This window comes from Cavia porcellus, unplaced genomic scaffold (assembly GCF_034190915.1).
Source record: "Cavia porcellus strain 051 isolate PalLab524CR breed Dunkin Hartley unplaced genomic scaffold, mCavPor4.1 scaffold_1, whole genome shotgun sequence".
NCBI lineage: Eukaryota > Metazoa > Chordata > Mammalia > Rodentia > Caviidae > Cavia > Cavia porcellus.
In genome coordinates, this window is record NW_026947484.1 from 18,136,989 (window position 1) to 18,151,906 (window position 14,918).

Below are 14,918 nucleotides of genomic sequence, written 5' to 3' on the forward strand. Positions count from 1 at the left end.
GGAAGGTTTGAGACAGCTTCTTCTACACAGATTACAAAGTTACTGCCTGAGTTCTCAGGGCTCACCACAGTGGGTGACTGGAGACTTTTGCAACACTGAATCCCCTGAGAATGACTGGCACCCTAACCTGAGACAAGAGGGTGTGGAAATGACATAACAGCAGTGGGACAGCAAGGGAGGAGTGAGAGTGACTGTTGGGTCAGGTACCAGAATGCTCACATGGATCTTTAGGAGATTTTTTTAAAAAGCATTTCAAATAGTTGATTTATTTTGTGAAAATAAACTGACTCTAGTTCAGAGTCAGTAAGGTAAATAAAGCAGTATAAATAATCATAATGGTATATTCCTGTCATAAGCATTTCTATATTTCTTTTACTTGTGTACCTAGATAGCTTTTTGTGTGTACCTAGATATGTTTCTGCTTTTAAAATTATTTTTTACAGCAGTTCCATTTTTAAATCACAGTGATCGTGGCTCTATTGATAAAGTGGTCCCGGTCAATTATATCTTTTTAAATGCCTTAATAGTGACACAAATGTTAATTGGATATTAAGATTTAAGTGCTTAAGGTGGTTATTAATTACAATGACTCATTTTTATACATCTAGGAAATCATGGATCGGATCTATAAAAATGTCATGAGTAAAGTGAGTGAAATGAGTAGTTTTCAAAGGAATTTGTTTATTCTGGCCTATAATTATAAAATGGAACAGATTTCAAAAGGCCGTAGAACCCCACTGTGTGATCGGTAAGTAACGGCGTGTGTGTGCCAGCCTTTTCTCTGCCCCCTCCCTTTGATTACTGGATGACTTAGCTAACATTGGCAGCCAAATAAAGTGAGAGATGGTTACATGGAACAAATACATTTTCAATGTCGAAGGGACTCTACACATTCGCAATGGGGCTGTACATCTTGCTGCCTGATGGTTTGAGCCATCCATGGTACGTGCATGACTGTCCCATCAGGAGCCTTTTTACCAATTTTATTAGTAAAAAGACCAGTATACATCTGTTCATATACTCTAGTGGTACAAAATACCATGGGGACAATCTTGCATGTTTCGTCAGTGGTTTAAGCTAGTGAGGACAAGTTAAAAATCCATCCTGCATAGGGATTTGAAAATTTTCACTTCTAATTTTATAGTATTACACTATGTCTTCTAAGAATTGGATGATTTTACCATTTTTTGCAGAAAGCTTTCTTTTTTAAAATTACTTCAACATGAATGTAAAGTAACATGCATGACTAAATATGTTATGCTTAAAGTTGTGACTAATTTATCCCAGCTTGTATTTATATAATGTTAGTAGAGTAAGTAGAATTGTGAATTTGTTACAAAATAATTTAGAACTAGAAAATGAAAGCATGGCCCTCAGATTATTTGTATGGGAATTAAAGATAGTTTTCAGATGTTTCATACTACCTGGAACTTCTGTAAGTTTCCTGCCTCATCTGTCTTTAGCAGGATACAGAAGGTGCTATGGAAAGTCTGTCAATGTAAGTTTTAACAATGATTGCCACTTAGTCTTCACCTTTTCAAAGATTTGTTTGTAGGGAAGTGCTCTACCATTGGGCTACGCCCCTCTTCCCTTTTTTGGTTGAGATAGTAAGAAATTTTTTGATTGGTATGTTGTTAGGAATATATCAACTAGATGTTTGAATTGTTTTCTTTTTAAAAATTCCTGCCAGGTAATTTGCTAGAGTTTTTTTTTTTTAAAAACTATAAACGCTTCAAAACTTAAATTACTGAAATTTTAAAGTCAGATTGTTGACTGCAAATCATTGCACACATATGTTAATGAAGTGATTAAATAAAAATTAATTTGCCTTAAATAAATTTTCTAAAGATACAAGACCGTTCAGTATTAATATAATTTTGTACTATGTATAATGATTTATAGTACTTGTATCTCTATATATATAATGATGTAAAATGAATTGGTGACCACAAACAAGGGATTTCCATTACTATACAAAACTAAATCTGGCAATACTGGGTTCAGATATTAATTTTGAATCAATGTTGAATTCAAATATTAGAAGTTTTTAAAAATAAGCCACTTAGGTGTTGTGATGCACACGTGTAATCTTAGCTACTATAGTACGCCACTTATTCCCTCAATCTTAGCTTGAGAGGCTGAAGCAAGAGAATCGCAAGTTCAAGGGCCACCTGGGGAACTTTTGGCAAGTCCCAGACTCGGAGGGCTTGGGTGTAGCTCAGTGGTGGAGCACTTGCCTAACAGGCACAAGGCACAAGGATTCCCAGGATCCTTTTCAACACTACACAAATAAAAAGTGAGGGAAACCATGTTGTTCACATGGTTAAACTGCTAAACAGGGAGCCTAGAGAAGCTCAATGAGTTTGCAGTGTGGCCTTCGGTGGGTTACTGAATCACAAATTTTTCTGACAAAATTGAGATTCGTTGAAAGATTTGGAACATCAGCTTTAAAATCCTGTGATTCTCTGAATTTTATGTTTTTAGCTTTGTTTTCCGGAAAGTGCGAAGCTTGCTAGGGGGGAACATTCGCCTTCTGCTGTGTGGTGGCGCTCCGCTCTCTGCGACCACACAGAGGTTCATGAACATCTGTTTTTGCTGCCCCGTGGGTCAGGGGTACGGACTCACTGAATCCACAGGGGCCGGAACAATCACAGAAGGTTAGTGCCCGATTTGGAGGGTCCGCGGGCTGTAGCTTCTGGCGTAGTCTTGGCTCTGAGTTGTGTTCTAAAAACATGTTGGAGAAGAGTAGTTTAGGTTTTTGTGTAGCAGAGTGGTGGTAAACTCCAGGAGCTACGATTATTAATTCCAATTTTTAGAATCTGTTAGATGTATCTAAAAGTTTTCATGTTAGACTTTATGTTGTATAATATTAACAATCAGTGTTCTGGAAAAGAAGCCTTGTGTTAATATATATTCACTTTCTTACATCAATTATTAAATTTCTTTTTATGTAGAAAAGTTGTTTTCCCTTCAATCTAAGGCTTAGATTTAGAAATATTTATTGGCTGTTCTGTAAGTATAGAAAAAAACTAGATCTTAACTGTGTAATGACCAGAGTTCATCTTGCATCCTGATTGAGTAGGGGTCTACTGCTGGTCAGTGGTTCTCAAGTTAATGTCCTATGTGTTCCTTTCACCGAAGACAGTTACTTTGCTTCCCAGTACTACAGCAGAAAAAACTATGCCTCTTTGTATTTTCTAGATGGTAACAGATAAATACTGAGCATTTAAATAGTGAGGACTCTCTCCTATTTATTTTGAGTGCCTCTTTATACTATTCTTAGATCAGATTTATTTTGTTTTTTAAAAATTTATTTATTTTTTGTTTTGTTTTTGGTTTTTTGAGACATGGTCTTACTATGTAATTCAAGCTAGGTGTGTGCTACCATGCGCAGCCAGATTTATCTTGTGTTATTTTATTATCTTCCTGCTTTTCAGTTATGTCTCTATATAGTTTTGGAAATTATTTATTTTATTTGCAGGAAATAAGCAATCACAAGGACACACATAAGTAGTTTCTTTTGCATAACCTTGATTTCTTCTATTTTTAAGAATCAAACTGACCGTGTGGTTAGTAACAGTTTGTTATAATTGGCAGTTTTTACAGTATTAAGTATCAGCTTTTTCTCTTTTACATTCGAATGATCTTGGAAAGATGATCTTGTAATTCTAGTCGTGGGAGTCTGTCTCCCCATCCTTGGCAGCTGTCTGTCTCTTCTTCAGCTTGCCTGTGCTGTTCTATGTAAATTTTAAGTGGGCCGTGATACCCTAAGCTGGTGTGAGGGAGGCTGCAGTGTCTCACTCTGGAATGCTGATAGATGGGAGTGGATGGAAGGATGGTTCTTCAGGGCTCTGAGGCCTGTAGAAAGTGGAATAGGTATAAACTGTTGTGCTGCTCATTCTTTAAGGTGGGATACAAGCTCACAAACCAGCTGCTACTTCGGCAGACGAGCGAGGCTCTGCTGTGGGGATGTGTGATGGGTGAGGGTCCGGAGGAGGGGGCCAGGAGCAGGCAGGCCCCATCGCCCAAGGCTGTCAGTTTTTGCTATGCCTGAAATGTGGGCCTCTTTTTGCAGTAGATTTTATACTTATGTTAAACATTTCTTGATTTTTATAAAATGGTAGTAACTAATTCACGTTTAAAAAAAGAAAAAACTCCGTAGGATGAACAGTGTACTTGTGCAGATCATGTGGCCCGTTTTATCAGTTTGTGACTTGTGCTTTTAAGGATTCTATGGAGTCATCTAAGCATGGGTAAATCATCATTTTTAATAATTTAGAAAAATGAAGCGACTTCTTAACTACTGTTCTCAAGTATGTATTTCCCCCTTTGCATCTTAGTGTGGGACTATAACACTGGCAGAGTCGGAGCACCATTAGTTTGCTGTGAAATCAAGTTAAAGAACTGGGAGGAAGGTGAGAATCTATGTCAGCCGCAGAGTATTTTTATATAAGATTAGACTTTAAAATTAGAAATATACTTTATTTTTCTTATTTTAGGATATAAAATTGGTCATGTGCTGATTTTGTTCTTTATGAAATGTATTTTTTATCTAGAGCTATATGGATGCATTTATATTGTGTTTCAAAAATTGTTCTGAAGAATTAATTGCTTTTCTTATTATATAAATATAAGTAAGAATTAGGCAGAAGCTTAATAAATATACTTGCATACATAGCATTAATAAATTAAGAATGGTAACTTGATTTTGTAAAAGCACAATCATAATTTTTTTCCATGAGGATTTTTACCTATTTTCTTTCTTTCCTTTTCTTTCTTTCTTTTTTTTTTTTTTTTATTTTCTTTCTCTGAGGGTTTCAACCTAGAATTATCAGGAGGAAATTTTTACTGTAGTTTCATAAAGATTTGTGGCTTATGGCGATATGAAATGTAAATTACTTTTTAAAAATATAAGCGTAATAAAGTATATAGATTATCTGTGATTTAATGGGGTGTGCTTTTCCAATATACAAATTAAAGATTCTAAGTCTCCAAAGTAATTTTCAACTGTTTTTAGGGGTGGGGATTTAGCTCAGTAGAATAAGTTGTCTGCCTGGCAAGCATGAGGTCATCAGTCTAATTCCTGGTACCCACCCCCCAAAATAAAATAGTTCAGCTGTTTTTAACCACAGTTAATGAAAATGTCCAATAAATTGAAACTTGGAGTCAGTCTAAAGTTGTAAATGTAAATCTTCTACATGTGTGGTAATTTGATTTTATACAGATTGGTTCTGTTATATACTGCTTAACTTAATACTTTATCATTTTATGAGCATAATATTTAAGACTACAGAAACTTTAAAAAAATTTGCCTGTGTAGTACTTGTAATAATTTTCCATAGTAGATAAAATAGCAGCTGAAAAAGATAAATACTTGTGGTTAAGTAATTAAAATTTTGCAAATTATTGTGTTTATTAGGTGGATACTTTAATACTGATAAGCCACACCCTAGGGGAGAAATTCTCATTGGTGGCCAAAATGTGACCATGGGATACTACAAAAATGAAGCAAAGACAAAAGCTGACTTTTTTGAAGATGAAAATGGGCAGAGGTGGCTCTGTACTGGAGATATTGGGGAGTTTGACCCTGATGGCTGTTTGAAGATTATTGGTGAGTCACTGAATCTTTTTTTAAGGAAATGACCCTCAGATGACTTTGCACTAGAGATACTAAGTCTTTAGAGAAGCTGCGTAATAGTGTAAGATTCTGTCTTTGTGTAATTTTGATGTCTCTTCTGTCTTTGCTGGAACACAGAAACTTTTAATAAGGAATTTATGAGGCCTGACATATTATGAGACATTAACAGGTACTCAGCAACAGTGTTATTTTTAATTACTGTTAAATCACTTTATCCTTGTTCCCTGCTCAGGCAGGGAATGGCTATGTTTTGAATTGCTTGACATAAGTTATTATGCGGGGCTCTCCTGTCTGAATTTCACCCTTTGCCTTGCCTAAGCAAACAAAGAAAAACCTGGCAACTCAAATGTTATAACCCATAGGGGCAAAGAAATAACCATATAACCTTCCATGGCTTCTCTTCTGAAGGCCTCTTTGCAGTTAATAGCATCTGTATCCCACCATGCTAACTGAACACCTCGGAGGATATGTAATACTCTTGCCTAGAATCAGCTTCCAAATCTGTCCTGTGTCCCATTGATTTAGCTTATGAGGTAGGCCTTAAAGTCATGTTCTTTCTTGCTCTGGCCTCTTTATGTTTGTAGGTTAGACCTGCACCTCAGCCACACTGTTGCAAAGAAAGTCCTGTTGGGTCAGAGATTTAGCTCAGCCTTTAAGTACTGGCCTGGCAAATGCTAGGTCATGAGTTTGATCCCCACTTATCCCCCCCCCAAAAAAAAAAAGAAAGTCCTGTTACCATGTTTCCCTAACCTTTCTCACCACTGCTATGTGATATTAACCACTGACCTTGCCAGATGGCTTTGTTGCTGAATACTTTTTAATCCCTTACCAGTCCAATTACTTAAACATAGAATGACCAAGAATTGCATATTTTTTCATTAATTTTTATAAGCTAATATAGTAAGAAACATCAAAATGACAATTTTATCAGCTTCATTCAGTTATTTTCCATGTATGGCATGTCTTAAAACACTGACTATAAGCTCGGCAGCGTTCTGATCTGGGTAGTAGTATCCAGTCTCTTTCCAGATTCTTTTGCATTATTTTCTTTCAGATCAGTACACTTTACACTGTTGTATTGTCCTTTCCTTTTTTAGAATTTCAATAAAATGTTTCCTCACTAAATGTAATGGAGAAGATGTTGATGGACGTCCTGGTTGGTGTTTCACTCGCCCATATTTCTCAATTATTGGTCTGTTGGACCTCGTGAGCTAAAAATGACCTTTTGAATCCCTTGTTTTGAGTAAATAACAAGTTCATATTGATAAGTCCAGAAGTTTGTAAACATTTTATACTAATATATTTTTCCTTTTTGATTACAGGTTAGCTTGTTAGGTTTTCAATTTTGTCGACACCACTCAAAAATTATTATAATCATTGAATCTGTGGAAAGTTTTTAGTTTCTTTTCAGTTCTGTCATCTCTGTAGTAAGAGTAGTTGACAATAAGGCGACGTCTTTTTTTTTGTCTTTCCATTGCATAACACAGACATGTCCGCCCTGATACACTGACATTTGTCCCTTTTTCAGGTTTTTCTTTTGCGAATCTTTTGGCACTTCCTTCCTGCTCAGTCTTGCACCCAAATGTGTCCATTTTGTATTGTAAAAAAAAATCACTGAGTTTGGAGAAGTATAAACATTGTATTTAATGCATTTGTGATAGGAATTTTTAGAGATTGTAGCACAAAATTACAGTTTATTTTTCATAAACATGAATTAATAAAAGAATGTAAACAAAACTTAATAGATTTCACTAGAAACAAACATCAAAGGCAATACACAATTTTAAATTTAAAAAGTATACAAAAAATAGTGACTGTAAAGCAAATTCTATGAGTATGTGTCATGCAAACAAGAGCTGACTGCTCAAAACGCCACCTGCCCAGCCGATGCTGGAGATAGTACGTAATACCCTGCCCGGGTAGGGCACACTATTCAGTGGTTCATGGCTCCAAGAGCCTTTGTTACAAGACCATCACGCCACTCCCTCACTTACTTCACTTTTCTCCTCGTCCTTTGAGCAGGCTGTGAGCTGGCCTTTGCTGGTGCCAGCCCTCTCGGGGCCTCTCACTCCTCCTTAAGGCTCAGCTTAGGGCTCACCTACAGGATTGTTCTGAGCCACGAGTTGGAGAATCTCACTACACAGTGCTGCGTGCGGGGTGAAGTAATCTGTTGCACATCTTCACCTGCCTGGTGTTAATGGATAGATACCATAAACCTACCTGGGGAGCAGAATATATCCGAAGCAAAACTCAGGGCTTAATTTTATTATGTATTTTTAATTCTAATGTAGCAGTTCACGAGTAATTATCAAAGGTTTAAGTCACTTAGTAAATCACCAGTGTTTGCATGTACTGGGGTGTTGTTAATATTCTCAGTGTTTCCGCCTCCCTGCCTTTATTTTGCGCAGATCGGAAGAAGGACCTTGTGAAACTGCAGGCGGGAGAGTATGTTTCTCTTGGGAAAGTAGAGGCCGCGTTGAAGAATCTCCCGCTGGTAGATAACATTTGTGCATATGCAAACAGGTAAGAAAGTGGAGTTCATGCTATCTGTGCTTTTCACATTGGGTTCCACCTTGTGTGGGCCTCCGTAAATAATCTAAAAGTGCTTCCTTTTCTGTGATGTCTGGGAATAGCCTCTTCCTCTATAGCCAATAGGCGATTCTTTTACTGGATACTTCTGTCATTTTCTGTGTCTGTTTACTGCTTTATTACATCTCTCTTTATATATCTGTTGTGGTAGAGAACAGGAAATTAAATCTCTCTTCATAGCTAACTTTCCTGTGCGAGGCAGGTTCACAAAACAGTAGACTAAAGAAGCCCCAGGGAGCTGTTTGCCATTCAGGGCCGGCTACCTTGCTGTCAGCACCTACTGCCTTGCCTTCAGTCTTTACCTGCTGGGCCTGGGGGAAGGACTGGAGCACCCCACCTGAACTGATACTAAGTTGCGGCTACATCCCATGATACCACAGCTCCTGATGATGTAGGCAGCTGGAAAAGGGAACTCAGAGCTAAAATCCTAGACCTCCAGTTTTGGGAAATGTGTTACAACTCCGGATAACATTTTCCATAACAGTATTGCTCTAACTAATTCTACTTCAGTGATAATAATTGGATATATTACTGGTAAGTGCAGGAGTCTCTACACAGTTGATACTTATTATGTGAAGATATATAAGTATGAAGAAAACAATTTAGAATCAGACTTTGAGGTATAGCCCAAGTTAAAGATGAACTTCAGGTTAAACCCCTTATAGACATGTTTTAGATATCAGAACTTTTTACATTTTGAAATCTTTGCATACATATGTGCATTGATTTATAAAAGATTCTGCTCTTTAAAAAGCCATTGTGTTTCCTTTGATGGTGCTACAGATCTGGATTTTACTTTCAAAGTAATTAGCCACTGCTGCAGTCATTTCTCCAATTAAAATTTTATGATTTTCAGGAAAATGTCTGCCTCTGGGCACACTCAGAGGTCCTGGGTCAATACAGAGTCTCACAATAACCAAAGACAAAGGATACAGCATATTATTTTGATCTGCTACCATTTTTCTGTAGATAACACTACTTGATTTAAATTAATTTTATTTTTTCTTAACCTATTACCATCTGTGACTTTTTGATTTTTTTCCAGTGACTCTAAATATTTGTAAATTTCTTTTAAAAATAGATACACGGTGGTATTTACAATTGTTACACATACTTGAAATTTGTCATGGTCATACGGAAATTTATTTTGTCACCATTGAATTCTGCCAAAGCTCTGGGCTGTGTTATAATCAAGTAAAACTGGATGTTGCATGAAATAAGTATTTCAGGACCAAGTATGACACATGCCTTTTTTAAAAAAGTGGTAGTTCCTTACTGAATGTCAGGATAATCAGTGACTTTTTAAGGGGATGTAGTGTTCTGTTCCTTGGCTAAGTTATTCTTTATGTATTTCAGTTATCATTCTTACGTCATTGGATTTGTTGTGCCAAATCAAAAAGAACTAACAGAACTAGCTCGAAAGAAAGGGCTTGAAGGTACTTGGGAGGAGCTGTGCAACAGTAGTGAAATGGAAAACGAGGTCCTTAAAGTGCTTTCTGAAGCTGCTGTCTCAGGTGAGTATCCTGTGAAACCGATTCTGAGAAGTGGGATAGTGAGACAGTACCTGACCTCTGTGTAGCCTGTTACAAGGCTTGGGATGCGACATTTCCTGTCAGAGACCGTTTCTGCCGTCATCACCCTCAGTCACCTCCATTCAAGTCCCCGGGGGCACACGGACCCTCCGTTCCCGTGGTTCAAACCTGTGTGCGTGTCTGGAATGTCCTTGCAACCTTTGCAGCCTGCTTTCTGAGCTAGCCCTTTCTCCACTTAGCACTTCTGGCCACATTACCCCTCAGCGAAAGGTCCGGGTGTCTCTCTGGAATTTTATATATTGTTACTTTGCTGGTAATGTGCTGTACTCTTACGTCCTATTGCTTCTTCTGTGTGTGTGTGTGTGTGTGTGTGTGTGTGTGTGTGTTCAACACTGCAGTTGGCTTAATAAAAATAAATGGTACTTTTTTTTAGTTCATCATTAAGTATAATACAAACATATGGTTTTATTCTACTTGGATATAGATTATGAAAAATGTAAATTTCCATTTAATCAAATGCAAATATTATTCTGGCCTTTTATTCCAACTGTGATTTTGTTCCTGATATTTTTAGGTACCCTGAAATCTTGGTTGCTAAATTTAATAAATTAGTAAATATTCTCTAAAAACCTGCATAATTTCTAAGATATAGTATTGAAACTTTGAAAACTAAGCATAATATGGATTTTGCTTTTCTCATACTTTATAGCTTTATTGAGATATAATTGAATGCATTCATTGTACTCATTTAGTATGTACAGTTCCATAGCTTTTAGTATACTGCATTCATCAGACTCTATCACTGTTACAATATTGTCAGCCTCCCAGAAACGGACTCCACAGCAGGTTTATCAGTCATTCTCCTTTATCCTCCAAATCCTTTTTCTCTTAAAAGCTACTGAGTGATTTTCTGTTTTTGTAAGTTTGCCTGTTCTGGAGATCTTAGATATGTGGAATCATATAATATATGACTTTGTGACTGGCTTCTTTCACATAGCATAAGTGTTTTTAGAGTTCATCCATGTTGTACGTATTACAATACCTCATTCCCCTTTATTGCCAAGGAGTACCCCACCCTGACATCTGCCACATTTTGTTTCTCTATGCATTAGACAGTGGACATTTCGTTTTTACTGTTGGTGGTTATGAGTAGTACTGCTATGAATATTCATGTGGGGGCTTTTGTGTGGACATGGGTTTATTTGCTCTCGGATGGATTCCTAATAAGCAGAATTAAAGCGATACAAGTTAACTGTACATTAGCCCTTTGAAGAATAGCCAGACTGGCTTCTGAAAGATTTGTTTCCCCAGTGTTGCCAAATGATTTTCCAGAACGTTAGCCCTGTTTTACATTCTGGCCACTGGTGTTAGGAGAACTTGTTACTCTTTGGGCTTTTGATTCTAGCCTAAGTTTTATCTTGTGGTTTGATTGGCCTTTCTCTGATATATAATCTTTTTTAATGTACTAACTGGCCCTTGAATATTTTTGTCTTCTTACTGATTTGTATGTGTTCTAAATATATTTTACACATAAATTTGTGATCAGGTTATGATTTGCAAATATATTCTCCCATTTTGTGCACTTTTTGCTTTCTTCATGATATTTTTTGAAGGGCAAAAGTTTTACATTTTTATCCAGAAAGTCTTGCATATTCCTCCAGTTCTGAAGTGTAGGTTTGCCAGGTGCATTATTCTTTGTTGGCTGTTGTCCTTGTCATTGGTTCCTCTTTCTCCTCTTCCTTAATTCTAAGTGATTTGGCTATGTTAGCCCATTCTTTTCTAACTTGCAAGCTTTTCTGCTAAGAAATCTTATGATTTCTTTTCTTTTCTCTCTCTTGATTTTCATTTTGTTTTTTATTTGTGCTTACCTTTAATTCACTGAACATTTTTTATGACAGTTAAGTTCTTTATCCAGTAAATATACATGTTTGTTTCTTTGGGGGTGGGTTGTAGGGACTTAATTTGGTCTTGTAGGCTAAATAGACCACATTTTGCTGTTTCTTTGAATCACTTATTGTTGAGATGTTGGTATCTGAAAAATCAGCTGCTTTTCTTAATGTCCACAGTCTGGTTCTGTGCTGGGAAGACTTTTCTGTAGTCAGCACTGCTGAGCATTTCAGAGCCATCTATGCTTCTCCTAGGAGTGCATCTTCTGGATTTAAGAGTCTGGTGGAAGAGGGTTGCTGGTTTTGCCTAGGAGCTCTCCCTGGGGTGTGATGTGACTCTGTGAATGCTGATCACTTTTCTTGACAGGCCCAGCTTGGTGCCTTGTTTCTGTTAGTGCTTTGATTCAGGTAAAGAGAAGCCAGCTCTTTGTGTCACATGCTGAAAGGAGCATCCCTCTTCTGTGCTGTACTGAAGAGTTCTGCCAAGTGGACACTCCCTGCCCTTTCTACTCACCCGTTTCTTAGACTAGACTTTGAAGTGTGTGGTGCTATGCTTGTGTGGAGTGCAAGGACCTCTTGGCTGGTTTCTGGATTTCTCACATAGACAATACATGGATTATCGATTATTGTTAAACCCGTGTCTTCAGTGGAAGAGTAGGAACTGGTGGAAGAGTAGGAACTGGTCTTTCCTATTCTATCATTGTCTTATGTTGCTCCCCAGTAGCACATTTTATTTGTATTTCATTTGTATGTAATTATGGGTGTTTACCTTTTTCCGTTTGTTGCAGTGCTTGCCACTTCAGAGTGGAAACTAGTCTCTTTCTTTGGCTTTTCTAAGACTGTTAAATAGAACTCGTCTGTCATTGTTTTTTTGGTAAATGCATGTTGAGTGATACTTCAAAAATATGTCAATCTTAGTGACATACATGGTTCTTCAAAACTGCATCTCCCTCTTAACCTTCCTCTGATATCTCTCTTTCTCCCTCTCTCACTTGTCTTGTGTTACAAAGCTGATAGCTCTGAGAGAGCGTGTTAAGAGGACAGTCGGGGAGAGCTTTGTGTCTCCACAGTGGCTCTCCTGGCTCAATACCAAAGTTCTCTTCAAGCTTTTATTATTTTTTAATTTCTAAAAGAATTGTTCTTTGTAAAGTGAAACCCTCCCTTTCCTTTCTCCTGATCCCAGTCCTAGAGGTGCATGGTTTATGCTTGGTGAGTATTATTTCTAGATGTGTTAATAACCAGTAATGTGCTGCAGCTTGCCTTTTTCTTCACCTGTTGATAGATTGGATACCCATGTAAATATGGGTCATTATTAATGATAGCTATATCCATTTATGACTGTACTGTAATTTATTTTACTCATTTTTCCTGTTGATAGTAGGTTTTTTTTTTTTTTTTTTTTTGCTAATCTAGTTCTTGTGCTTTATTTTTCCTTTTAAATTTATACTAGTAGTTTTGAGGGATATATATATTTCTTAGAATTGAGATTCATAGGCTTCATTAACTGTGCATTTTGGTGTCTGTTCTAATATGGAGGTTGTACTATTTGTTAAGAACTTTAATTGCACATTTTTAATGCCTTTTGCTTTTCTTTTTTTTTAAATCATCTCAGCAAGTCTAGAAAAGTTTGAAATTCCAGTAAAAATTCGTTTGAGCCCTGAACCGTGGACCCCTGAAACTGGTCTGGTGACAGATGCCTTCAAGTTGAAACGCAAAGAGCTTAAAACACATTACCAGGCGGACATTGAGCGAATGTATGGAAGAAAATAATTATTCGCTTTTGGAATCAGTTTGCTGCAGTGAGCTCAGATCAAATAGGAAAATACTTGAAATGCATGTCTCAAACTGAGGCAAACTTTATTCTTCATGTTAAACTGTTATTTCTCATGAAGTCACCGTTTTTAACTGACAGGCTTAGTAAAATACTAAGACAGCAAACTTGTGTCTGTCTCTTCTTTCTTTTTCCTCCTGTGGTTTACTTTACCACCTATGACTGTGCTTGTCAGTTAGGAGAAATTTTCCGGATCACATTGGAGGAGCAGTGATTTTAAAACCTCAAGTTTTTAAACATGATTTATATGTTCTGTATAATGTTCAGTTTGTAACTTTTTAAAGTTTGGATGTATAGAGGGATAAATAAGAATATAAAAATTGGGTATTTGGGAGCTTTTTTACTTAATGTATTTAAAAATATAGGGGTCTTGATGTGAAATTATGTAAATTTCAAATGCTTATGAATCAAATCATTGTTGGACAAAAGATTTGTTGTTGTGTAATTATTGTCTTGTATGCATTTGAGAGAAATAAATATACTCATACGTATGTTTGAAGAAATTGAAATCTTATGACTATATGCCCGATAGTGTTTTCTTTTGTGTATTTTTTTGTGTGTGTGTGTCTTTCTTGTTTTTTATCGGTACCAGGGATTGAACTCACGACTGCCTGCTTGCAAGGTAGGCGCTTATGCCACTAAGCTAAATCCCCAGCTCCTGTGTATTTTTTTATTAGGAAAAAATACAAGTTTATTTGGTGCTGCCTGAAGCAAAGTAGGAGAAGAAGGGGGCCGTGGTGTAATAATAAAGGAGATACAGGACACAGTGGATGTAGCGCTAGTCTCCGATAGCTTACGATCAGAATGTGTTCAGAAACTAGCTAAGATCAAATGGGAGCAATTCTGAAAGTAAAAGTTTAAAAAAACAAAGGATAGAAAGTTGTGTTTGATTTCATCGACCACATATACAGAATATATCCTAGTTGCTTCTAGTCTACTTTTAATGGAGAGATTTAATTATATAATCTCATTTCAGAATTAGTATTTTTTAAGTAGTTTGCACTGGTGTTTGTGTGAAAAAGATACTAAATGGTAGTAGCTTATTAAAAACTCTTTATATCCTAATCTTTCTATTTATAGAAAGTGAAGTACTTTAGAGTGCTCTGGTGATAGCATTCTAAGATACAAAACAATTGAGCTTTATAATGAGGCGAGGTAAGATTCAATTTGTAGATTTTCATGTTAAAAAGTTACTCATGACTTAAAAAACATTACTTGCTTGATAAATAATTTTCATTTGTATTGTCTTTTGTTATTTCTCAATCATAAAAGCAGTTTTGCATGAACTAAGATAAAATTAGGACTTAAGTCATAGACACCATATTTTTCCTGGTTCTTGTTACTTCAGGCATCAAAAGGCAGAAAAGTAAAGGAAATACAAAACGTGATCACAGATGTGTAATGGCAGAGGGTGAGGAGTTGGAACCTTGTCAGACCACGGC

The 14,918-nt window shown here is 36.6% G+C and overlaps 1 protein-coding gene across 2 annotated transcripts in view; it reads left to right on the top strand.

The window, feature by feature from the left end:
- Positions 1 to 13,990, top strand: part of Acsl3 (acyl-CoA synthetase long chain family member 3) — a 57,282-nt gene extending 43,292 nt beyond the window's left edge. For both annotated transcript variants that reach the window (XM_003463986.5, XM_005001029.4), the window contains 7 exons: positions 609 to 748; positions 2,485 to 2,657; positions 4,341 to 4,415; positions 5,420 to 5,611; positions 8,047 to 8,161; positions 9,584 to 9,741; positions 13,258 to 13,990. In XM_003463986.5, the coding sequence (XP_003464034.1) occupies positions 609 to 748; positions 2,485 to 2,657; positions 4,341 to 4,415; positions 5,420 to 5,611; positions 8,047 to 8,161; positions 9,584 to 9,741; positions 13,258 to 13,415 (1,011 nt within the window). In that variant the 3' untranslated portion in view covers positions 13,416 to 13,990. The remainder of the gene's footprint in view (positions 1 to 608; positions 749 to 2,484; positions 2,658 to 4,340; positions 4,416 to 5,419; positions 5,612 to 8,046; positions 8,162 to 9,583; positions 9,742 to 13,257) is intronic.
- The last annotated feature ends 928 nt before the right edge of the window (positions 13,991 to 14,918 follow it).